General features: G+C 42.1%; 1 protein-coding gene across 3 annotated transcripts in view; it reads right to left on the bottom strand.

Moving 5' to 3' along the window:
• The window catches only part of unc5cb (unc-5 netrin receptor Cb), a 202,612-nt gene extending 186,588 nt beyond the window's left edge, over nucleotides 1–16,024 (bottom strand). For all 3 annotated transcript variants that reach the window (XM_031802490.1, XM_031802491.1, XM_031802492.1), the window contains exon 1: nucleotides 15,351–16,024. In XM_031802490.1, the coding sequence (XP_031658350.1) occupies nucleotides 15,351–15,471 (121 nt within the window). In that variant the 5' untranslated portion in view covers nucleotides 15,472–16,024. The remainder of the gene's footprint in view (nucleotides 1–15,350) is intronic.
• Nucleotides 16,025–25,979: the final 9,955 nt, after the last annotated feature.

Genomic DNA, 25,979 nt, shown 5'->3' with positions numbered 1-25,979 from the left:
CTTCAGATTTAACAGTAGTCTACACTTTGGTTCCTGACTGTGTGTCTGAGGAGACATACAGTACAAACAGCCTTTATCTAGCGAGCAGACATACTGTAACTTTATGAAAATGCGGTTCACAAACAGAATAAGTGAAGTCGTAAAGCAACCCTTCGCAATGGGGTTTCTGACTGGGCCCCATTTAAATGAGCCCCATTGAGCTTGGCCCAGTTTAACGGTGCCTGCCAGCGAGCTGCTCCTGCCACTGGGGACTGATCACAGAGATATGGCACACACACCAGCACACAAACACATGCTGTACAAACACAGAAAGTGCTGACACCCGAGAGCCATTTTGAGCTGAGAAGTAATAGTGGAATTACAGTAACAAGCCCCAAACTGGAGAAAAGAGGTCAGAGTTTGGGGAGGGGGTCCATCACACACACACACACACACACACACACACACGAGAGATGCATTTAAACACATTAGAGGAATAAAACAATATGCAATATGGACAAAATAAGCAGAGTAGATTATTTGATGGTGAGTTCCAGTCTCCACTAAAACATGTAGAGAGCATTATTAAATCAAAACTAAAATAACAACCTTTCATAATTCCGATATAATTATAGATGACTACAACACCATTTGACTTCTAGGCACCTATGCCTTTTGACACAAACAGTCGTCACATTCCTTCTTTTATCTCAGTCAATAACGCGAGGGGGAGGAGAATCGATCAGATCACACACTCACCCACAGCACTGCAAACCAATGGCAGAGGACTTTAATTTAGCACCTCACTGAACAGAGTAAGAAACAACAACATCACACGTTGACATTCTGGCACACATTGAATGGGGCCTTGGTCATAATGGCCTGCTCTGTTTAAAAGTCTGTTGGCAGCTCTGTAGATAACAGATGGAAGAAAAATGAGGGGAATTATAAGACATATTGATTTCCTGGGGATGAATGGCCTGGTATTCTCACAGATTTATCTAGAGAAGACTTTCCTCCCAGGGTCAGACTCTGTTACTATCGGACACACACACACACACACACTCTTTAACCCTGACCTGTCTAAGTGTGTGTGTGTGTGTGTGTGTGTGTGTGTGTGTGTGTGTGTGTGTGTGTGTGTGTGTGTGTGTGTGTGTGTGTGTGTGTGTGTGTGTGTGTGTGTGTGTGAGGGGGTGAGGGTCCCAGGGAAAACAGGTAAATGTTTAGCAGGACAGGTCTAGCAGTAATCTCTGTTTCTGCAGTGGTTAATGTTGTCCCGAACCAGCCTTAGGGATTTAGGGGTGAGACACAGAGCTGTTATTTCATTAGATAACACAGACACACCCTACAACACACACACACACTACCAGAAAATCCACTTACTCCTTCCTGGTAAGATTGGACAATTACATAGCTCTACCCTCATTCCCCATTACTGCAACCTCTGACTCGTTCAACATACAGCGATTAGAGTTACTGTAAGACCATTCATTAGTGTAGGGGGAAGATGAAGTAACACTGTCCTTCTAGCATCCCCAGTCTGCCTCCATTGAGCTCTAATGTAAACCAGAAACCATAACTCTGCTTGTGAGATCACAGAGCTGGGGTAGGAATGGAGGATGTCATTTAAGCCCCATAAAAACAAGGAGGCACAAACATTTATCTGTGCTGGCCTTTCATCAGGCGTTTTAAGAGCCCGGGGATAACAGAGAGGGAGATGCTGATAAACGTTAGACAGGAAACGCAGAGCGTGGGTCTCCTGATCTCATGTTTCCACTAAAGGGCATTGGTCCCATATCTCCCTCCCCCCATGTCTCCCTCCCCCCGTCGCCTCAATGCTGATATACACTGAACCCCCCAAAAAACACAACATGCAACAATTTCAAAGATTTTATTGAGTTACAGTTCATTTAAGGAAATCAGTCCATTTAAATAAATTCATTAGACCACAATCTATGGATTTCACATGACTGGAATTTTTTTATGCTTCATTTAACTAGGCCAGTCAGTTAAGAACAATTTCTTATTTACAATGACGGCCTACACCGGCCAAACCTGGACGACGCTGGGCAAATTGTGTGCCGCCCTGTGGGACTCCCAATCACAGACAGTTGGGATACAGCCTGGATTCAAACCAGGGTGTCTGTAGTGACACCTTTAACACTGAGATGCAGTGCCTTAGACCGCTGCGCCACTTTGGAGACCAAATACAGACATGCATGTGTTGGTCACAGATACCTTAAAATAAAAAGTAGGGACGTGAATCAGAAAACCAGTCAGTATCTGGTGTGACCACCATTTGCCTCACGCAGTGCGACACATTTCCTTCGAATAGAGTTGATCTCTTCAATGACCGTGCGAAGTTCCTGATATTGGCGGGAACAGGAACATTTTCAGCTCACAGGAATTTTGTACAGATCCCTGTGACATGGCAGCGGATGAATGGCACGACAATGGGCCTCAGGATCTTGTCATGGTATCTCTGTGCATTCAAATTGCCATCGATAAAATGCAACTGTGTTCGTTGTCCGTAGCTTATGCCTGCCCATACCATAACCCCACCGACACCATGGGGCACTCTGTTCACAACGTTGACACCAGCAAACCGCCATCTGTCCAGTACAGCTGAAACCCGGGATTAATCCGTGAAGAGCACACTTCTCCAGCGTACCAGTGGCCATCCACGGAGTGCATTTGCCGACTGAAGTTGGTTACAACACTGAACTGCAGTCTGGTCAAGACCCTGGTGAGTACGAAAAGTACGCAGATGAGCCTCCCTGAGACAGTTTCTGACAGTTTGTGCAGAAATTCCTTGGTTGTACAAATCCACAGTTTCATCAGCTGCTCAAGTGGCTGGTCTCAGATGATAACGAAGGTGAAGAAGCTGGATGTGGAGGTCCTGGGCTGGAGTGGTTACAAGTGGTTTGCGGTTGTGAGGCCGGTTGGACGTAATGCCAAATTCTCTAAAATGACATTAGAGGCAGCTTATGGAAGAGAAATGAACATTCAATTCTCTGGCAACAGCTCTGGTGGACATTCATGCAGTCAACATGCCAATTGTATGCTCCCTCAAAACTTGAGACATCTGTGGCATTGTGTTGTGTGACAAAACTGTCCCTAGTTTCCTTTTATTGTCCCCAGCACAAGGTGTACCTGTGTAATGATCATGCTGTTTAATCAGCTTCTTGATATGCCACACCAGTCAACTGGATGGATTATCTTGGCAAAGGAGAAATGCTCACTAACAGGAATGTAAACAAATTTATGCACAAAATAAACTTTTTGTGCATATGTAATATTTTTGAAAATCTTTTATTTCAGCTCATGAAACCAAACACTTTACATGATGCGTTTTATATTTTTGTTCAGCGTACATACACCACAGCACTACTAAGACCCATGCCTGGTGAATGTCCCTACAATTGAAAAGGATAAGGCCCAGACAACTCAGGAAATAACGTGCTGATGGGGCGTGAAGATTTTATTACCGTACAATTATAATTATATGTCCAAGTTTACGACATCTTCCGTATCTGAGTTTTTAAGCTTAACAAAATATCAGGCAGTAAGACACATGGTTTCTATCTTGGATTAATGCTGTTTCTATTCTTTGAGGGGTCCTAACATTTGATTGAGTTATGTTCTTCTCCTTAGTGTTCCACAGTGAAAACAGCCAGCTTTAGCTGTCTGCACAAGAAGACATCAGGTGACCGGATTAAAAGGTTTAGCTTTGTCAATCATAGACGGCACATAGGCACAGATAGGAGCTCTCTGAAGAGGTATGATTTCCATAGCGGTTGTGTACAGTACACTAGGACCCAGATGATGCCTGCTCTGCTCCATACTGTGTGGTGGTGTTGGTGGTGGTGTTGGATTAGTCAACACACCCATCAGCTCAGACCAGCCACTTCCTGCTGCTGCTACTGGGAGCTACACCCAGGTCTTTGTCATCTGAACTGCATGACTTTAGGATGACTTTCTAACCACTTTCCACAGAAAGACGGCGCTGTAGTTTTCTCTAAAGTTTTTTTTAAAAAGGGGGGGGGGGGGGGGGGGAGAAGCAGTATGCTCACTGCAGGCTTAGATTCTGTATCCTGTGGAGCTCGGGGGTCTGAGGTGCATCGCAAGTAAGACACGGCACACAGTGTCCGTTTTTATTCACCTACCTCCTCTAGCTCTGTACAGTACTATAGCCTACTGTAGTGCACCTGCTGGGACGAGGCAGCGCCAGGAGTCTGAAAGGAACACCATTAAAGGAACAGCAGGGAAATAACAGCCATATGACTGTTTGGTGCTCATCAGCACTTTGGGGCTTTTTATAGTGTCTGCCAGTGTGTAACATCCGTGTGCCAGCAGCATTCCAATTCAGTCCCAAATCCCTCCACTCTTACTCCGCCTATTTTGTGTCCTAATCCTCTTCTTTTTAAAGGAAGACTAACATGCATAGCAAAAGGAGAGGATATCAGTTTGATTGCGTGTCCTCTTATTGTTGATGTCAGTTGTAGTAGGCAGAAAGGGGTATTTCACCAGGTGAGTTACACAGTGTTTTAAACATACAGGTACAGTGCTTTCCATAGTGTGCGTTGGAGTATGAGTGTTTGGGTTGAATCTATTGTATATTCCAAATTCCCTATCAGTCAACTCATAAACAACATTCTGCAAATGTTAAAAGCGTACTTGGGGATGTTGGCAACGAGACCATGTATCTACTTCCCCAGAGTCAGATGAACTCGTGGATACCATTTTAATGTCTCTGTGTCCAGTATGAAGGAAGTTAGAGGTAGTTTTGCGAGCTAATGCTAAGTCATTGCGCTAACACTAGTTAGCAATTGCGCTCGCGCTAGCTAGAAACTTATGTCAAAAATGCACACATAGATGTAAAAAGTGTGTGCATCCGACTCTGGGGATGTAGATTGAAAAAAATATCCCTTTAATAGCAAAAGAGTTACAAACCATCCCCCCATGTCATGTTAACTCAGCTATGTAGCAGATCTGTGCTCAGTTGTGCTCGTTGCAATGCCAAACATGTAGTTTACGGCATGACAATGAATTACAAAAGGCTTTGATTAAGCACATACAGATTTAGATGGCTAGTCACATAACACAAAAAACATCCAATTCTGTAGCAACAAACATTGAAAGCACACCTAAGATCACATAAAATCCTGTATTTGACCTGTCCTGTCCCCTGGCTGCTCTCCTGTTAAGGGCATGGAAAGATGCAAAAGCAACAGGGTATTTGTGGTTGCACCCCAGTGGGCCCACAGGGAGAACAAAAGCCAAATTAAAGGGCAGAGGATAGAGTCTGTACTTGTATTCGCTCAAGATGTGCCCTGTCAGTCTCTGCTTAAAATGGCATGAGAAGGGCCACTTAACTGGAAATCACTTCTCCCTCGCTCTCTTTTTCTCTCCTTCTCCCTGTCTCTCCCTTTCCCTCTGTCCCTCTGATCCTCCATTTCTCTCCCCTCTGATAATAATGTGCCTCTCCGTGTGGAGTGGGGGCTGTAGTGTACCCTTGCACCACCTCTCCTCTCCTTGCCTGGGATCCTTCAGTATAACCACTGTAGTGTTCACTGATTCACCCTCTGAATGTGAAATTACTGAGAATGTTAGCAGCCACCAACCACCTCAGATTGGGAGAGCCATGATCTGGTATTCACTCCAAAACAGAGGTGAGAGCACAGGTAACCTTCAACATGACCATAACAGTCATCATCCCTTATCAAAGCTGGTAGCACGGTTGATTAAGTATAGGAGCTCTTTTTTAATAACCATTTTTGTCAGTGACTACATGTAGTCAAAAGGCAAAATGGGACACAGTACTCAGGCAATAGCAGTTGGACAGAGTGTTCGCTCACTGAGCTCTCTAATGCACTGTGTCACTCCAAACACTGAGCTCTCTAATGCACTGTGTCACTCCAAACACTGAGCTCTCTAACGCACTGTGTCACTCCAAACACTGAGCTCTCTAATGCACTGTGTCACTTCAAACACTGAGCTCTCTAACGCACTGTGGCACTCCAACCACTGAGCTCTCTAATGCACTGTGTCACTCCAAACATTGAGCTCTCTAACGCACTGTGTCACTCCAAACACTGAGCTCTGGTGAAATCAAAGGCGCACGCACACACACACACAGGCACACACCCACACACAGGCACACACAAGCACACACACACACAGGCACACATTATGCACAACACTTCAGCTGTGTGTATGTGATGTGAATGGGAGGCTTTCTGCTCTCTGGGTGGTATTGAAGAGGAGTATCCGTTGTGCTGAAACAGAGGTCAGCCGTTCTGGCACAGGCCTGCTTGTCAAGGGCTGCTACTTGTGCTGGGCCCTGCTAATGCACTGCTAATAGAAGTGAATCTTGCACTGTGACGCTCCCCTGTAGTTTAGAGTGTCACACTGCAGGGTGATTAATGACACTTTCCTCTCATCTTCTCTCTAACCCCGTCATCTCCTCCTCGTATCTCTCCCTCTCGTCGTCGCTCTCTCCCTCTCGACTCCCTGTCCTCTTTGACTCTCACCCTCTCCAGTCTGCCTTTCCTCTCTCCTCTCTACTGTATCTCTCTGCTCCCTGCCTCCGCCTCTCCTTTATTTTGTATCTCGGAGAATAAGGCAGATGACAGAGGATGTTGTGAGTCGTTATTGTGCCCATGATACAGTATCTAGCCGTATCCGCACAGCTGGAGATATCCGGATTCAACAGCACTGCTGCACACACATCAGGCCCAATAACAGTCATATTTATACCCTTTCCCTTCAACAAAAATAGAAAGTGATGTCAGGTGTGGGGACACAAACTCAGCAGCCTCTTTTCACAGTAATTATCACCCTAAACCACACTCACACTCCATCTGGAGTAGAGCCAACAAACACCATGTTTTTCTGACATCATCCGCCTGAGGAAAAGGCTCCAGAAGGCCATTTCTGATGACATACACAGTTGGATGTTGCCCTTTGCCATCAGCTAGGTTGCATATGTTACTGAGTCTCACTTTCCCTCAATGAAATATGGGCCTGAAAGCATAATCTTGTCACCTTCTGGGCATTGCCAAAAGGTCTTAGCGCTAGATAATTCGCTAGCATTCCTCCACAGGTACAATGTGCTCATTGTGCGTGCAGACGGCATTTGTGAAATGACTGCAAGTGGCTGTAACCTTAGCAGCTCGGCTGGGACCATAGTTGTCAGGCAATTGGGGAAACGTTTAGAGTAATAATGATAGCAACAACATTCTCACTTACCCCGTTTTTTTAAACACACTGTGATCAATCTCGAAATACGAGTGTGTGTGTGTGTGTGTGTGTGTGTGTGTGTGTGTGTGTGTGTGTGTAAGCACGTTGTGTGTGTGTGCCTCTGCGAATGTGGTTACATTTCCATCCTAAGTTTCCCTTCACTTAAAAAGAATAACAAACTCTTATACTGTCTGGTTGTTTGAACAATATTTGTTTTTGTTCAAATAGAGGGAGAGAGAGCACTGGGGGGGTGTAGTATGAAGTATTGGGAGGAAAGCTTGGAAAAAGTGGCTAATGGCTGTGTCCACAGACTCCCACAGACTTGGGTTTGGTTAGATTTGGTTTGCCTCTGCACAGTGTCTGAAGCTGCAGTTTCTGAAGATGACAGAGAGGCTTAGTTGGCATCATACTGGTCTTCATTATGAAACAGCTTATCTCATGTATCAAATAGGCCTGTCATTTAAGTAAAAATGTACTTAAATCTTGTTAACACATTTGACTTTTAGTTCAATATATTGTGTAATTCCATACCGGAGTGACAGCAGGGTGGGTGTATTGGCTGGGATGTATTTGAAGTAGGCTTAAACATTGATTTAGATATGCACTGTTTGGAGAACGATCAAAGATAAACCTTCTCTTCCACTGCCTCTTCTCTCTCATCCTTAGCTCATCTGCATATTCAGACAGTCACAGAGCCCAGGTCTGCTCCTAAATATACACACACACACACACACACACACACACACACACACACACACACACACACACACACACACACACACACACACACACACACACACACACACACACACACACACACACACACACACACACACACCTGCTGCTGCTGTGCGAATGGATGATGGTGTGGACGCCTGCCCCTTCTTCAAGAATGCCAATCAAGCTACTGTCCCTGAATTGGAAAGCATTTGGCTGCTGGCTGGCTAACCCCATTTCTCTGGGGCGGCAGGGTAGCCTAGTGGTTAGAGTATTGGACTAGTAACCGGAAGGTTGCAAGTTCAAACCCCCGAGCTGACAAGGTACAAATCTGTCGTTCTGCCCCTGAACAGGCAGTCAGTGAAAATAAGAATTTGTTGTTAAATGACTTGCCTGGTAAAATCAAATAAAAAATTCCTGCTTTGTAAAGAGTTTGGTAGGGTAAAAAGCTATCTTCTTTAACCCCTGTTCCCTGATAGCTAGACAGCTATCCTACTCTCTTTCTCTCTCTCTGCTGGAAACAAGCTAGGTGGATTACCTTGTCAAGAGTACAAGTTCAAACATAGACTAATAAGAAGCAGAGCCTGTTTAAATTCACCATGAGGAGCTACCATGCCGAGAGTCCGTCTCATACTATCTGTGTCACAACCGGCTTTGATCAGGAGTCCCATAGGGTGGCGCACAATTGGCCCAGATTTGTCCGGGTTAGGTGAGGGTTTGGCCGGGGTGGCTTTAGTTGGCTCATCGCAATCTAGTGACTCCTTGTGGCGGGCCGGGCACCTGCAGGCTGACCCCGGTCGTCAGTTGAACAGTGTTTCATCCGACACATTGGTGAGGTTGGCTTCCTGGTTAAGCGGGCGGGTGTTAAGAAGCACGGTTTGGCGGGTCATGTTTCGGAGGATACACGACTCGACCTTTAACTCCCGAGCCCGTTGAGGAGTTGCAGCGATGAGACAGGTTGAAATTGTGGAGAAAAATGGGGGTAATTCTTTTTATTTTATTACATTAAAAATAGAAAAGTCTGTTGCCGGGTAAGTGAGACACTAATCACCAACCGGGTGAGTCCTTTTGAGCTGAAGAGGCTCTCCAGTGGAATTTGCACAGGCAGCTCATCAGTGACCAAAGAAGGCAGGGCCATTAATTACCCCCAAACAATGTTCTCCAGGCTTATCGACTTCTTAATGGACAGGGAACGACCTGGTTCGTGTTCCCACTCCAGTCAACGACACGACCCTCTCCGGGGTTCTGGAATGGCCATTATGTCATCCCAGCCCTGCCCTTTAGAAACCAGAGCTGTTTTTCCTCCTCCGTTTTTCTCATTCCTCATTAACTATGTAGGAATCACTGTGATGCTGTGGCTGAGGCTGGGGCCCGGGACTGAGAGCTGGGGCAGGATCTATGGCTGGGAGCTGGGGCAGGGGTTGGGGCCAGGACAGACTGAATTGGGTTGCTGACAGACCCTTTTCCCTGTATGGATCATCTGAAATTATGGTTTTAGGGCTGCAATTTGAGATTGCAGGGGACTCTTGGACTGATCCAGAGCATGAAGGGCGAAAGCGTGACTTCCAAATTACTCGTTAAACTGTTGGGAAAACATTCTTTCCTCCTCCAGCTGGTTCTGTGTTAATAGAGCCCTTAGTTCTGACATAGAAAATGTGAAAAATCCTCACACCATTACTTCCATTGTTACATTATGTGTGTGTGAATGTGTTTGGGATATTCACAATGCATCTATGGTAAGAAAGAGGCCACCCACCTGCCTCCGGAGAAAAAAACACACACAGGGATGCACATTCAGCACACCCTAGGGGATGGTTTTTTGCCTTTTTTTGTTTGACAGACAATCCAGCTCAGTTGGGAATGGATTTGGTAAATGGGTTTTGGTGTTCGAAGCTCTCTGCATGCTATTTGAGATTTGACTGCTATTTGAAATGGCAGCATGCAGGAAAATAATGAAGAAGGATACAAGCCTCAATAAAACACAAATCAGAACCATCGAGAATTAATAACATTCAACCATTGAAACGTTATACTGTATGTAACCAATAAAGCCTTCCAATACTATTGTTGACCAATGACTCTAGCCTCAGCGTTGTGGGCCTACCACTGCTCAGACAGCTGCAGGTGAATATCCAAGGACAACAGATGTGAGAAGAGCAACTCTCCTGATGGATGAGGCAGTGGCCTATGACCCTGAACTTTACCATCCTTTCAACAAGTGTGAGAGATGGAAGAAAGAGGGAATAATGGAAGGAAGAGGGAAATGAAAGGCGATGAAAATCCACAACAACAGGCGACAACTATACCTCATTATAAGTCTATGAGTGCATTAAAATCCAACGCTGAGATTGATCTAACTCATAGTTGCAAAAAGCTGATATAAAGGACAGAATATTTACCAGGGGGGGGGGGGGGGGGTTCGAACGTTTAGTTTTGTTTTGGGGAGGGTTGTGTGATTTTTTTTTATTGGGCACAGGGGAGGGTAATGTGTTTTGTTCCTGGTTTACGTTTGCTCGTTTGCAGGTTTTACTATATAATGTCTTCCATCCTAGCTAAATGTCCTCATCTGCTTGTATGTACCTCCCTTATATCAAGGTGTTTTGGTACTTCCCTTTTGCACTACGCTTTTCTGCACTAGCTTGTACTATACCCCAGGTCAATATAGTCCAGTCTGTCGATCCCGCCCTCTGTCCACCAGTCATAGTGACAATAGTGCTAGGTGGATTGTTCGTCCAGATCTGCAATAGGCTGACTAGCAATCGTTCCACACATCAAATCAGTGTGGCCAGGTGCATCATGGAGCATGAAAGAGTAGAAGACGTGAGACGCACAGCTCAAACAGCTCCTCTATTGATCTTGTTCAGGGACAACATAATGCATAGACTAGCCGACAACGCCACATTGCAATGAATAGTTGCATTATTGTTACAAAATTCTACTCCAGGCTGCAGTGAAAATGTCATTTGAATAACGGCGCAAAAGCCCTGTGATTTGACTGTTTTATTCCATTTGGATCAGTTGTGGGTCTACACTCGACAGTTTAGAAGGTCTAGAAAGGGCTGTATTTTCACTTCTGATACTGAGATGCGCTGTCTGTTGCAGATCATCATTCTCCCTAGTCGTCCTAAAGCAATGTGGCTTCATATGCTCCCAACAAGGCCCAGTTATTCAGATACATCAAATATAATTCCAGTGTCCTCAAAATGACTTGACGTTAACCAGGTTTCCATCCAACCTTTTTAAGGGAGCAAAGTATGTATACATGTCGGATCATTTATCTGTTTATGTCATCATGGGAAAGCATGGAGTTTATTAGGCTACAGAGGAAATAAGTTATGAGGGACTTCACAGGGTGGTAAACGTGCACGGTCATCGTGATGCTTTCCAATAAATATTGAGGGTCTTGTCCTGGTGATATATTCTGCCATTTGACAAATAAAATAATATTGCATTCGTCATGCAGTAGGCTCTACCCGCACTGTATCTGCCGGCTGTTGGCTAGAACGCCAATGTCAACACCAGAGTGGGTACATTCCCTATACCTACACAACATTTTTTTGTGACAAAAGCATCAGCAGGCCTAGAGTTGAAAATGCCATGGAAACTAATTTAACTTTTATTCGGTATGGGAATTTAATACCAAAATACATTTTTTATGTGCACGATGTATTTATGCCCAGACTTTTATCCTCAACGAGTCAATTTGATGGAAACAACTCTGATGGGATTTTTTTTTTAAACATTCACATGAAAATCTGTCACCAATTGAATGGAAACCTAGCTACAGACACCCTAAAGACTCTGGAAGGTGGGCTAGTCCAGTTTCATTGATAATGCCTACACATCATGGTCCACCAGCAGCCCCAAACATCTAAAGACCAAGCAAAACAAGAATTGTACTTAAACTCCCCTCTCATACTCATCTGGAGGTTGAGCAGTTTTTTGTCTGCTTCTCTGTAATCTGTCTATCTATGTAATAGAGCCCCACATTGGAGGTGTCATAATACCCATAAAACCTAGCAGTAAAACAGGGAAATGGTTACAATCGTTTTTCCACCGTTCATTTTTCCCCACATGGGATTTTAGAAACACTTAAAATAAGCGCTGTGCTTCGTGTAGGCTTACCCTGGCATGACGTTTTCATAACCATGTTAATCTCTCTCGGACATGGTGACGTTTATCAATATATTCGGCTCTACTTAGTCTCAGACTCAAAAATGCTAATTAGCATCAAAGTAGACATGCAAAACTACAATCCCCTGCAAGCTCCTGCACATCATTGCTAGCTGACACCTTTGCTAACAGGTATTGTGTCAATTTAAAACTTGCACAACACAGTTCACATAATTGTCAATTTCAAGAAATGTTGCCAATTTATTAATTACCACATTTAGCTAATGTGTGATAGTTAATCCAGAGATTCTTACCTTTGCCTCGATTTGACTGTCTCACCCAGATCATCATGGCATTTGTAGTTCTTTAGCAGCTAATTAGCATTTCATTTTTTTTTGGGGGGGGGGGGGGATACAGGCGAATATATTGATTAAAGTCACCTTTTCCTAGAGAGATTTGCACAGTTATCAAAACGTCACTACTGGGTAAGCCTGACTCTTACTATGTGCCTTCATACCCCTTGACTTATTCAACTTTTTGTGTTACAGCCTGAATTCCAAATTGATTCATTAGATGTTTTGTTTTCTCATCTACACACAATACCCCATAATATTAAGGTGAAAACATGTTTTTTTTGTTTTTGTTTTTTGAAAATATCTAATTTACATAAGTATTCAAATCCAAACTGTAACTCGCCACTCAGGCACATTCACTGTCTTCTTGGTAAGCAACTCCATTGTAGATTTGTCCTTGTGTTGTAGGTTATTATCCTGCTGAAAGGTGAATTCATCTCCCAGTGTCTGGTGGAAAACAGACTGAGCAAAGTTTTCCTCTGGGATTTTGCCTGTGCTTAGCTCCCTTCCGTTTATTTTTTTATCCTGAAAACTCCCCAGATCTTAACGATTACAAATGTACCCATAACATGCTGCACTATGCTTGAAAATATGGACAGTGGTATCCAGCAATGTGTTGTATTATTGGATTTGTCTCAAACATAACACTTTGTATTCAGGACTTGTTGCAAACAGGATGCATGTTATGGAATATTTGTTATTCTTTCCTTCTTTTCAAACTGTCAATTAGGTTAGTATTGTGGAGTAACTACAATGTTGTTGATCAATCCTCAGTTTTCTCCTATCACAGCCATTAAACTCTAACTGTTTTAAAGTCACCATTGGTCTCATGGTGAAATCCCTGAGCGGTTTCTGTCCTCTCTGGGAACTGAGATAGGAAGGACGCCTGTGTCTTTGTAGTGACTGGGTGTATTGATACACCATCCAAATGGCAATTAATAACGTCACCATGCTCAAAGGGATATATATTCAATGTCTGCCGTTTACCCATCTACCAATAGGTGCCCTTCTTTGTGAGGCATTGGAAATCCTCCCAGGTCTTTGTGGTTGAATCTGTGCTTGAAATTCACTGCTCAACTGAGGGACCGTACAGATAATTGTATGTGTGGGGTACAGAGATGTGTCATTCAAAAATAATGTTAAACACTATTATTGCACACAGAATGAGTCCATGCAACTTATTAGGTGATTTGCTAAGGACATTTTTACTCCTGAACTTATTTATGCTTGCCATAACAAAGGGGTTGAATACTTATTGACTCAAGACATTTCAGCGTTTCATTTTCAGTAAATTTGTAAAAACATTATTCCACTGACATTATGGGGTATTTATTGTGTGTCGGTCAGTGACAAAACATCAAAATGTAATCCATTTTTTTATTCAAGCAGTAACACAACAAAATGTCCAAAAAATGGAGGGGTGTGAATACTTTCTGAAGGCACTGTATTTATGTACAAAAAAATAGGGACCACAATGGAAATAATTTCCTGACTTTATAGTGCAATCCCGGTCACTTGTAAAAAATATTTGTACTGTGTGTAAATATATGCATTTTTTTAAAACTGACAAATAAAACCAATCAATCCAAACTGTGCCATTTGATGAAACACCAAACACCAAAATGTTGAATGACATTTGGATACTGGGTAAGCCTACAAGGTAGGAAGGGATGCATTTTCTGTTTGTCGAGATTGTCATAGTCTATTTATTGTGGTGTTGAAAACACAAACCATGATATTGGTTTGTTTGTTGGTTGTGTGGTGCACAAATGTGGTGTATATATTTGATATAATTATAAATATGGCATAAAAAAAATTGAAAATCTGATTTCCCCCTAGCTGATCATTGTCTGCAGCCGGCTCTGATTGTAGTGTAATGAAACAGGCAGGGAGAGTGAGCTTGTCTGTGGTGGTCGGTGAGAACCCTCAACCTTCTGACCTGTAGCCCTGAGTAGCATCGCCTGCACCACAAAATCATGCTGAAGTGGGAAAGTCTATATCCACGTTTATTAACACCGGGTTGCTACAGTTATTGTTATTTGTGGTATTAAACATGATTTTGAGTTAACTCTACGAGGGGGGGTGGGCAGTTTATTTTAAATGTTGGGGAGACAGGTGCAGTTCTTTTGACACCTTAAGTTGGACCAGTAAATTTCGACCTGCCCCTTAGGAGTATGATGAAATATAATTAAGCCTCCACGGGCAGTTATTGAATTTTGCTGATAGGGTTAGAGTCAACGTTCCTTAAACGAAATATTTTCAATTGCTGTTTAAGGCCTAGGCTACTATGTAAAATGCCGGAGAAGATGATTTCTTTTATGTCTCGATATAAGACATCCCGCGCACTTTGATCCGCACGCAAAGTTGAAGTCAACTGCGTGTTTGTGTGTGTGTGTGTGTGTGTGTGTGTGCAGCGCGCGAGAGAGAGGGATAGTCTAAAGAAACATATTGTGACTACGATGACTCAGGTGTAGCTTGCTAATCTTTCGTTTATATAACAACAACAAAAACTATTAAAAGTATCTTAAAATTGAGCAAAAATGGCTATGGTCAGGTCTGTTTTACACCAAGCAAAGGCTTTATTGAAGTTGTGTCCTTTTAACGCATAGCCTTAAACTTAGGTAATAAACACATTTGAAAAACGTCGATATCCACCACATTCCAGTGGTCGATATGGAAGAAACAGTAATTAACTGTGTAAATATCCCAGAGCGCACCATAGTACAGCTGTGACTATATTTTTCACTCTATAAGGTATGCGACTCTGGGATTCTTCTATTTTGTTGGGCAGAAATGGACAAGTCTATACTATTCATTTACGGTGTCAGCGAACTATGATTTTCTGTTGTTGCAAAAATCCAGCACAAATCTTCGACTTTGGCCATCCGCAAAACACTCGAGCGCTGGAGCTTTTTTCTGCATGCAGGTATGAATTCGATCGCTTACCTTGAGCAGCTCCGATATCCACGAGGGCAATTAGCAAAACGAAAGATATGGTGATCATCTGCAGTAAGTATCCTGTGACTCCTCTTCTTCCACTTCTTGCAGTTTGTACACTATACCCCATGATGAGGAGTCAAAAACTCCGCGATGAGGCAAGTCCAGTGGCTATCAAATGCTGTTTCAAAGACCTACTGCCTTGCAGCAGCTGCAATTGAAATCTTTAGGAGTCTCACACACTTGACGAATATAAGGGGAAGGTAAAACAAGGTGGGGATGGATAGAGAATGAACAAATTCCAGGACTTCAGAGAATGAACAAATTCCAGGACTTCAGCGAAACAGTTTTGAAATATGACAGCTATTAAATTGTCTTAAGAGAAGCGAGCACCGCCCTCAGTCATATGAAGGTATGCATGAAAACCTTTGCAATTACCGTTTGCTCTGTTCACTTTTAATGCTTATCGTGTCTAGCTGACTACCTGGGCCGATGTCTGGTTGATATGAAGTTCATGTTCCGAATCAGAAAATTCACAAAAGTCCTCCGTAACTGCCGCTACCACGCTCCGCACTCCGTCTAGCGACAGTATACAACCTCAGTACCGCGCCTAGCGCTCTACTGATGGAATTGAATCGGACAAGGCTCCGTCTCTGTACTATGCTACTTCAACCAATCCAACAACGACCGACTCCTGTCTGTGGCGGCCATATCAAAACCCGGCTTGGAGCCTCGGAATGGATGTTATTTATCGCGTATAAAGTGGTGAGGAGGAGAAGCTCCATATCCGGAAGTAATTTGGCCATTCATAGTAGCAATTGACGCTATGTAGAGTCGTTATTTTTTTTAGGTTATGGATACAAGACTGTGGACATATCTGGCTGTGTTGGCAAAACCACTACATATCCCATCGAGCAAAGTGGGTAGAGGCTGCCTGTTATCACAGTTGGCAATGATGCCGAAGAGACCTTGAACCAGTCATGGCTATTCAAAAAACACTAAATAATTTTCAAGTTTCTTTCCAGGTAATTTCTTAGTTACATGATTGTATAACTAGCAAAGGACTTTTGAATTTGAGGGTGTAGTATTTATGAAGTTTGGGAATGAGGATGAAAACTAGCATAGCTTAGCTAGCCATCTAGTTTAGCCAGGGAAAACAAGGTAAAAAAAAAAAGAAGAAGCTCGAGACAGGCTATAGCTGTGCGCACTAGGCTAATTCAGGAGACAGATTGGAGTTGTTATGCCCTGATATCAGGAGCTGGCGGCGAAAAGTTTGATTAAACAATTCAGAGACGAAAACGAATACATCAGTTCACAAATATTTAAGGAGAACGAATCCCGAAATCAGCTGTAACTATCAATAGTAAAACAAAGCTTAAAATGATGTTTGAATGAACCTGAATCCAGGAAATGAATGGTGAAGTCGCTTCTGATAAGCATTAGTCTACCATCAATTATTTATTTATGGTGGTTAAAATGAGCAATCAGCAGTTGCTACATCCATTCTTGGACTTATGTAAATTCATGATAATATGTGCCCATTGATTCTTGAAGAATATAACTTATAAATGCCTCATGTGCTTAGTTCAACTGTAGTACCCCATCAGAACCCAAAGTATAAGCTTGTTTCACTCCTATGTTTGTAAACAAAGTAAATGTAAACATACCCTGTACAGCCTAAAAACATGTTTAAAACTATAATTGTGATATCATGGATGGTCAGTCCTTGCATCCATAGCTATCTATGAATTTGAGAGTGGTTATATTTCTCCATCCCCATTCCTCAGCTTTTTTTTTTTAAACAGTGGCAGTAGCAGTAGTTTATTATTTAAATTCCTGATTGCCGCTTTAAGTCGAATCCTCTTCCAAAATTCCACCAAAATATAAACAAATAGGTAAGGCTATATTGAAAAGAATAGCCTGTAGACAGTGAAATTGTTGGTTATGTTGGTTAACATGGTTGGTTATGTAGCAGTAGCCTATAATCGATTAGCTCAGAATTGAAATATAAGGTTTTTACCACTGATATTCTACCCTAAAGTGACTATCATTTTAATCTGTCTATTACAATATCTTTTGTAAAGGATGTTTGAGCAAGCATATTGCCTGCTGAGCAAACAAAAGGCAACATCGCTTTATACTGCTGTAAGACCGCAAATGTAATCACTGTTGAAATTCAATCAAGAAACACATTTTCTCTAACTGGCATTTGTTCTCGTCACAGTCGCACTCCTGATTCTCGTTTAGACACGGTCATTAGGACTAACATACAGCCATGTCTAAAGACCTGATCAATAATTACCACAGAGGGACAGTGGAGTCAGTTCAGCTAAACCTTTTGGGGGGGGGGGGTCTCAAAGTTGAAGCTCATTTACTGCATTTCTAGACAATTTTCAAACTCTAAAATGCTATTTGGAGAACACCAAAAACAAAACAAAAACGCAATATTAGGTTTAGAGGTCTGTGGAACGACATGTACAATGTGAACCACTACTCAACCTCATCCATAAATTGACTTGTGTAGTGGTCCATACTGTGCAACATGAAATAGATGCATAAAACACGCTATGCAGTCACAACGAGGTCGAATTCAAAAGTCGACATCAATGTGAAAGTAACCGGTCCATAAAAAAGCTGGCTTTGAGGCTAACAGGGCCGAGTTCAAATGCCTACATCAAATTAAAAGCAAATCGGCGCACTTGCTAAATGGCTGACCGGCAAAGCAAACTGTTTGGCGCTGTCTCTGCTCTCTGCTTTCTTAAAGTGAGAGAAAGGCGCGCAGCATGGCAACTTCTCTCTGAGCGATGCTCCGCATGGTCCTAAAGCAAGCCATCAAATACGCTAAACAGTCGTTGCATTTTAATTGGGATTGGAATGATTTTAGTGTTCTTTTTTGTAGCCTACTTTGACATTTTTGGTCTTGAGGTAGGGTATGGCGACTGCCTTACCCAGCTGACGGGCATGAATGAGTTACAACACCCTTGTCTGACTCCTCCAGTCCCCCAGTGCTCCTACAGTCTGACTGGTGCAGATCAATCCTGCTTAGTACTCCAGGGGCAACACATTTTATGAATGAACCATGACCTGGTTGACTATATCAGAAAGCAAGAGCAATGTTGGAAACAAGTAAAAGTGGGGTTTGTTGAGTTTATACAGGCACACATTGTTTTAGGCTTTGGGGAGCTCATGATTCCATCCCAAACACTTTTCAGAAATCACTGCACATCAATCAAGGTCTATGGAGAGTCTAATGCACACATACCATTGCTTTATTTAATATTTTTTGGACATAACTTTGTTTTGCAAAGTGAGAAAGTGGAAGCCTTTATTGTATTTAGGGCAATACTTTTTCCATTAGAACATAATGTTTTTTATTTTTTAATATTTACATATGTATGTGTGACAGAATTGTACACTACCTTGACTTTCTGGGATTAATGTGAAATGTGAAGTTGACGGTCGCTCTATGCCTCACAAAATTGAAAAGTGAAAATGACAATTTTTAAATGTAATTTGAGAAACAGGGTATTCTCATCACCTTCCTTCCATTTTAGGTGAATGTACAATAATGTCAATGGGCCACTGTCATCTCACTGGCATTTCAGTTTGAGTTACGAGACGCAGGAAATTGCTTTTGGAACTCTTGTGGGATGGGAGAGACGGGTTGACTGAGGCATAGGGCTCCAAAACATCCATCCCTCAAATTGACTTCTGATCATCAAAATCTGGTTTACTGCCATTTCATCCTAAATCACTTTCAGTGTGGTGATTTGCATAGTGGTACAGTTACTGTAATATGTTAATAGCTAATGTCGTGCCATTCGTTTACGTTTCTCATGAGCCTGAGAGAAAATGTTGTTTTAAAGCAAATTTCCTGCAACTCTACCCATATTGCCATGAAGCAGAGTTGAAAATCTGCAGTTTTATAGCTAATCTTATGCTCTTCTACACATGTTGTTATGAGGCTGGAAGAATTTAGGCATTTTTAATGCACATTTCCTGCTATTCTACACATTTTACCATGGGGGGGTGTCCAGAGTGTGGCATTTACCTGCTGCATTTATATAATTTCAATCAGTATTTTCATTGGACTCTCTAACTGGACTTTGAATGTCATAAATAAAAAGTCACTGCCCACTGGGCACAGACCTCAATTCAACGTCTATTCCACAATGATGTGGAAACAACATTGATTCAACCAGTGTGTGCCCAGTGGCTGGTATAATCGGTTGTTAATTCATTCAAAGAGCTGATGTTACTATCGCAGTACTGTTTACACGGTAATTGCATGCAATAAACACATCGGCTACTGTACTTTCTGCTACATATTTCAAGTCATTTCACTATTTTGTAACTACTTTGTAAGGATTATTGAATCCCCAAGAAACAGAAAATGCTTATTGCGTAATGATATTAGCTAGTTATTGCCTCCTTGACACTTCTAAGTAGATACAGTACCATGTAAATAGTGCATGGTAAAACAGTACCACCAAACAGTGGACAGATGAAGCAGGCTGCTCTTTCCTCCACTCATACCGCTGTCAGATTTGAATTAAGGAACAGTAAAAGTGTATTAATGGTATGGTTGTTAATTAGAGGACAGGAGGAGAGGGAGGTGGTGTATTGTGGTAATGAGGTTGACCACACCACAGACTAAATAGTATACTAAACAGCAGCAGTTAAAACTCTGTGTCTCTCTATTGCCCTGCTGATAGCATAGTTAGGGATAGTAATGTCCCCACACTGTCCAGGCTCTAAAACACTTGAATATTCTCAGTGTCTCATCAGGGACTCCTTGGGATTGAAGTGTTGCCATTTGATTTTGGTACTTAGGATGAGGCATAACAGTCGCTGAGTGATTCCCAAAATTATTTCCTCCCTATTCAGCGTCTAACAACTCTTGCTGGGCCTTTGTTCTGTTCTCTTTAGCCTGGCCGTCCAGATATATCACTAACAGAAACTGTGTGTCAAAGGTCACAGCATCTTTACAGAAAGTAGTACTGAACAAACAAAGCCTCCCTGTACTGATCGATCACCTCACTCACTCAAGCAGCAAGGGATGTGAAGATGATGTCACCACCCGAAAGAGCTTCTTTCTAATTTAGAAGATACACATCTCAGAGTGAAATTTGAATCGGAAATTAATCCTGCCTGTGAATTGCAGCGTCTTCGTAGGGTTGCCTGTCCCCTAACAGTGTGACACAGAATGAGGGTACCAAGCTGCAAGAGCGAGAAAGAGTTGGAAATTATTACAACCGACCTGATATGATTTGTACACAAAGCAGCAGTTTGGAGGTGATTTTTATTACTGTGAGCCACAGAGAGACAGTGACTGTCTGCCAGTCGTTGATGACAGTATGTGACACACAATAAAGCTATTTTCCATGACTTCAGGCTCTATACTTTACTGTTGCCCTTGATAACAGTATTAAAAAGTGATTTGCAGCACCGTATGTGGCAAGGAATCAAAACTTAATTTCGGCAGATAAAGATGCCATTTTGCAGGGAGATAAAGTGCTGCATCATGGACGATGTGTCCTCCCTGCTCTGCTCTCAGCTCCTCACTCGGCCTCACAGATTTACAAGCTACTTTTTCCTGCCCCATAAAACGGCAAATCTGCTCACCAGGCGACACAGGGAAATGTTAATGGATTCATTTGTCAAGAAGCCTCCACTTATTTACAGTCCTCTTCCATTACCATCGTTTTTCCTGTAAGACAAAAATCAGGTGCCAAAGTCAAAATATCGATCTACCTGTCTGTCATGGCCATGAGTCATCGTAGAAAACACACAGAGCCAAAGATGCTGCCGACAGACCTGCCTACCGCAAGGATGGATTAGTCTGTTTCACATCAATAGCTTCACAGTCACATTAGCATAATCATTTTAATTTGCAATATAACAATTCTTCTTTAGAAACTGACAATGAGTGTAATTACAAATACAGCTATGACAATATGCCAGAAAGACTCAGTAAATGAACGGTAAGATGTTTGGCTCATATCACTGAATGCTGATTGCTTTCACCAACACAGTATCAATACTTATTTTCATTCTATTTCTTTAGTTGTTTTGCCACTATGCAGTGCCGTGTCTGACCTCTGTCAAGCAAAGTAGAAAGATCAGAGATGAGTGGTGCCCAGGAAAGTCCTACGATTTAGCATATGTCACAACCATTCCATTGACCTATGCCTCTTCTGTCTCAATGGCTGCAAACTAAGAGGTATTTTCCTTGCTCTCACTTCTCGTCCACAACTTCTGTGCCTCCACATTAACTGCCGCAGAGAATCTATCCGAAATAATTGGTTTTCTGACATGATTAATATATTCTGCATAACCCTGTGAACCTCTTAAAGAGACTGAAGTCTTTTGGTTTCTGAAAGGGTTCATAATGGCAGAGGGTTAATTTCATGTTATACTCCTCTGTGGGTTTGCCAGAACAAACTGGGCAGCTCACTACTGGCGAGTACATACTGGAGAGAGAAGCGGGTTGGACGAGGAAGAGCTAAACTGGAAAATACAGTATGCATTAATTTATCAGACAATGAAGTGTACCAAAATACCCAAATAAACCTGACCACAATCATTATTAATATACGCTATATATACAAAAGTATGTGGACACCCCTTCAAATGAGTGTATTTGGCTAGTTCAGCCACGCCTGTTGCTGTCAAGTGTATAAAATTGAACACACTGCCATGTAATCTCCATAGACTAAACATTGAAAGTAGAATGGCCTTACTGAAGAGCTCAGTGAATTTCAACGTGGTACCATCACCTTTCGAACAAGTCAGTTTGTAACATTTCTGCCCTGCTAGAGCTGCGCCGGTCAACTGTATGTGCTGTTATTGTGAAGTGGAAATGTCTAGGAGAAACAACAGCTCAGCCGCGAAGTGGTAGGCCACACATGTACTGTAGTACGCAATTTTAGGGGACCACTTTTGACTCGTGAGCGCTACTTTCAGAACTACTGGCTAAAAAGTATACAAAAGTACCGGAGAATCTCTTTAATACTGTATTTTGGCACACTTCATTGTCTGATAAATTCATGCATACTGCATTTGTCCATATGTGTTTGTTTCTGGTAAGGGACCACATACAGTACTGTACTATTCTGCCCTTCACATGACGAGTACTCTGCTTCTCCTTTGGAATTTGTGCCTAATGGGCCTCTGTAGACCACCACTAGTGTTCAACAGTGACTAGTGACTTAAGCCAGATCTTAACCCTAACTACTAACCTTTGACCTTCCACCCTATCTTTCCTGTGAGATTGTGTCAGCAGTGGAAGAGATGGAAACCCGCATACTGTTGAAAGAATAGGAATAAATCCAAAATGGAGGCTTAAATGCAAAAATGTAGATGTTTTATTTGGATATCACGGTGGCCAAAACCTGATTGTGCAGAAAAGTGCATAAGTAAAGAGTGAAAACAAAAAGACAAACCTTTCGGCATCAAGCCATCAGTAGTGTGAAATAAAATGATACCTACACAGGACCATTAAAGAGTGCTGATGGCCTCCTACCATTTCTGAGCTTGTGTCAGCACAAATTACCACAAGATAAGAAGGAAGACACTAGGGATCCAACATGGTGCTGAGGTTCAGCCACAGATCATCACTAAAGCTCTCTTTTCACTGTCAAATTCATGATATAATAGAGATGACAGTATATTGTCATCTCAGTCGATGGCATCTCTTGTGACACTGTAAACGCACTTTTATGGCAGAGGGTTTGAATAATAATAAAAACCACTTTGAATAATAATTCATAAGAATATATCAGTGATTCAATGAAATAGTTTGAAGACAAATATCAGGATCATTGACATAAAGTTTACAGGTCAAATCAAACAGCCTGAGACGAGGATAGAATCCAGGGTCTTAAAGCAGCTATTCTTCTCCACATGTACACACCATGGCCCAACCTTATAGCAGTGTTAAGAGTTCCAGTGACCCACTGTCACTCCCGCTCTTGTACATAGCACTGAAACATGACAACCCTGTGACTGTTCCCAATAGCCTGTGATACAATAAGATTGGATAAGACAAATATCCATTTTGGCTATTGTATCGCAACCCTGTCACTGTTTCAGTAGCCTGTGATATAACTGGAAATCAGAAGAACACCCATTGAGTTATTGTATCTCTGAACCATTGTTTGATATACCATTCTAATCACCACTGAACGCAACCTTGGAGGAAATGTTTGTAAGCCTCTGCATCCAACGAGCATTCTATGACTCAGTTCCATAGAGATTTGTTGTTTGCCTTCTGTAACAGTATGAAAGGTTTTGTTTATTTCTCGCCCACCCCGGCACACAGGGTCCAACAAGAGTTGGCACACAGAACCTCTGCTTGGTTCACTGTACTCCCCTGTAGGCCTGTGAGAATACCACACACACTTCAACACATACACAACACACGCACACAAACTTTCTTATACACACACACATACGTCAAATGCATGCACGCAAACACACTCAAATCGAATTCATGGGGACCGTATGTACAGTATATGAAGCAATGAGCAATTGCACTTCAATGTACCCTCCCTCCACGGGAATGGTTTGGCCTTCCGGTGTAAACAGGCATTAATCACTCTATCTGACAGAAATGTCAAGGGGAGAGCCCAAGGCATCTGAGAAGGGTTGGTATGTAGGCGAATGGGACAGGGAGATAGATGTTGCCCCCCCCCCCCCTGGGAGCTGGACTGCACCAGATGATGGGGTCACTGTGCCCACCACCTTGAGAAAGTGTGTCAAGGACACCGAGTGAGGAAAGAGGGAGGGACTCTACTAGGGTCTGGCTGAATTCATCACTCCAACCCAACACAGCACAGACGTGTTAGTCCAAGAACCAGTAGCTGGCAGTGCACCATAAGTACTCCTATGTCCTGCTTTCAGGGACAAGCAACGATACTCAAGTGTATATCTTACATGAAAATAGATAGGGAGGAACAAAGAAAATATACCTCGAATTGCTCAGAGCCTTCTCTGCTGTCAGTCAGTAATATCACATAATTGAATTCTTTGAAACTATTATTTGATTTCTACTTTCGAACGTTTCATGACAGTGTGCAACCTAATTTCATTTCTGACAGACGCATTCAATTATCCTCCAACAACCGTGAGCATTCTTAAAATTAAAAGTGTGATCTCTCACCAAGCGCTAGACCAAAATAAGTCTGCCAGAAACACAACTGTCACGAGGAGTGAATCAGAGATTTTTCTGTGTTGGGTTGTCCATTACTAGCATGCTGCTGGAGGCTAGGTCTGTGGTACAGTCCCCTGCTCTTAAAACAATGGATCCCTGGCCTCCAGTATAAGACACAACCACTTAGACAGAGAGCATATAGGAGACATATGTCCCTCATCTTAAGTGGTGCTTGAAAAGATATTGATGGTTTAAAAGCAGGCAGTAAGTAAGTAGGTGATCAATGAGGAGATCCTTGTCTGTGGGTTGTCATCATGTTGCTGCCTCCTAAACAATGATATACTGTACAGATGGAGCCTGTCAGACTGTTCCGATCCTCCCTATAGACTCCTTCAGTTCACTGACCTCTCAATTAGATGACTGAATTCTCATTCAGTTCAGATTAAATTCCAAATCTTAGACCTCGCGATAGTCAATTAAGAGGCATCGGAGGTCTATTGTTGTCTTCCCCCCTGTGCCATTGTGCACAGAACATTGCCTATTTTTGCTGAGGTCTTGAGTAGTATTTTAGAGAAACAGAAAACGTGTGATTTGGGTAAGAAAACCAACTGTGTTGTGTGAACTGGCACTGCAGGAGCAAAGCTCTGCTGATTGCAATCAGTCAGAGTGCCAGGCGATGTTTGATTGCAATTGTACAGAAGGGATTTTTTTTTTTCTTACTCAGTATATTTTTCATTCCGTTCTGTAATGATCTAAACTCCGACAAATAGCAGAACAATTTGGAGCATGTGAAGTACACAGGTTGACTGTTATTTCATTGATTGTAGGCTACATAGTAAAATACTGCAGCCTATGTAGATTTCTGACACTGGTATTATGTGTATGAATATACAATTAGGATTATAGTACACTGTAAAACCCAAAGCAATTTTTCCTCAAATACTTCTAGTAAGTTGAACTCAAAGTCAATTACAAGTCTTTATTACTTAAACTGTTTATGTGGTACTGACTAAAAACTACATGAGAAGTCACATCAACTTTGTTCTTTAAGTTAATATGATTTGATAATGATAATAAATGATAACTAAGCAAGTACAACTTTATCATAGCAATTGTGCTTTTATTATTACACATGTATGATGTTTTTTAAGTAAGTGATTTAAACAACAGATATGTGCGTTTCATTTATTTAAAATTTACTAGTTTATTTTGTTTGGCCAAATAGTTTGTCTTGTTTTTTTGGGGACAGAGCTAATTTTTTGGGGACAGAGCTAATTTTATTTTTATTTTATTTTACCTTTATTTAACCAGGTAGGCAAGATGAGAACAAGTTCTCATTTACAATTGCGACCTGGCCAAGATAAAGCAAAGCAGTTCGAAGGATACAACGACACAGAGTTACACATGGAGTAAAACAAACATACAGTCAATAATGCAGTATAAACAAGTCTATATACAATGTGAGCAAATGAGGTGAGAAGGGA

The sequence above is a fragment of the Oncorhynchus kisutch genome, linkage group LG23 (assembly GCF_002021735.2).
Source record: "Oncorhynchus kisutch isolate 150728-3 linkage group LG23, Okis_V2, whole genome shotgun sequence".
NCBI lineage: Eukaryota > Metazoa > Chordata > Actinopteri > Salmoniformes > Salmonidae > Oncorhynchus > Oncorhynchus kisutch.
The sequence above is the reverse complement of the archived record's forward strand: the minus strand, read 5'-3'. Positions and strand labels throughout refer to the sequence as shown.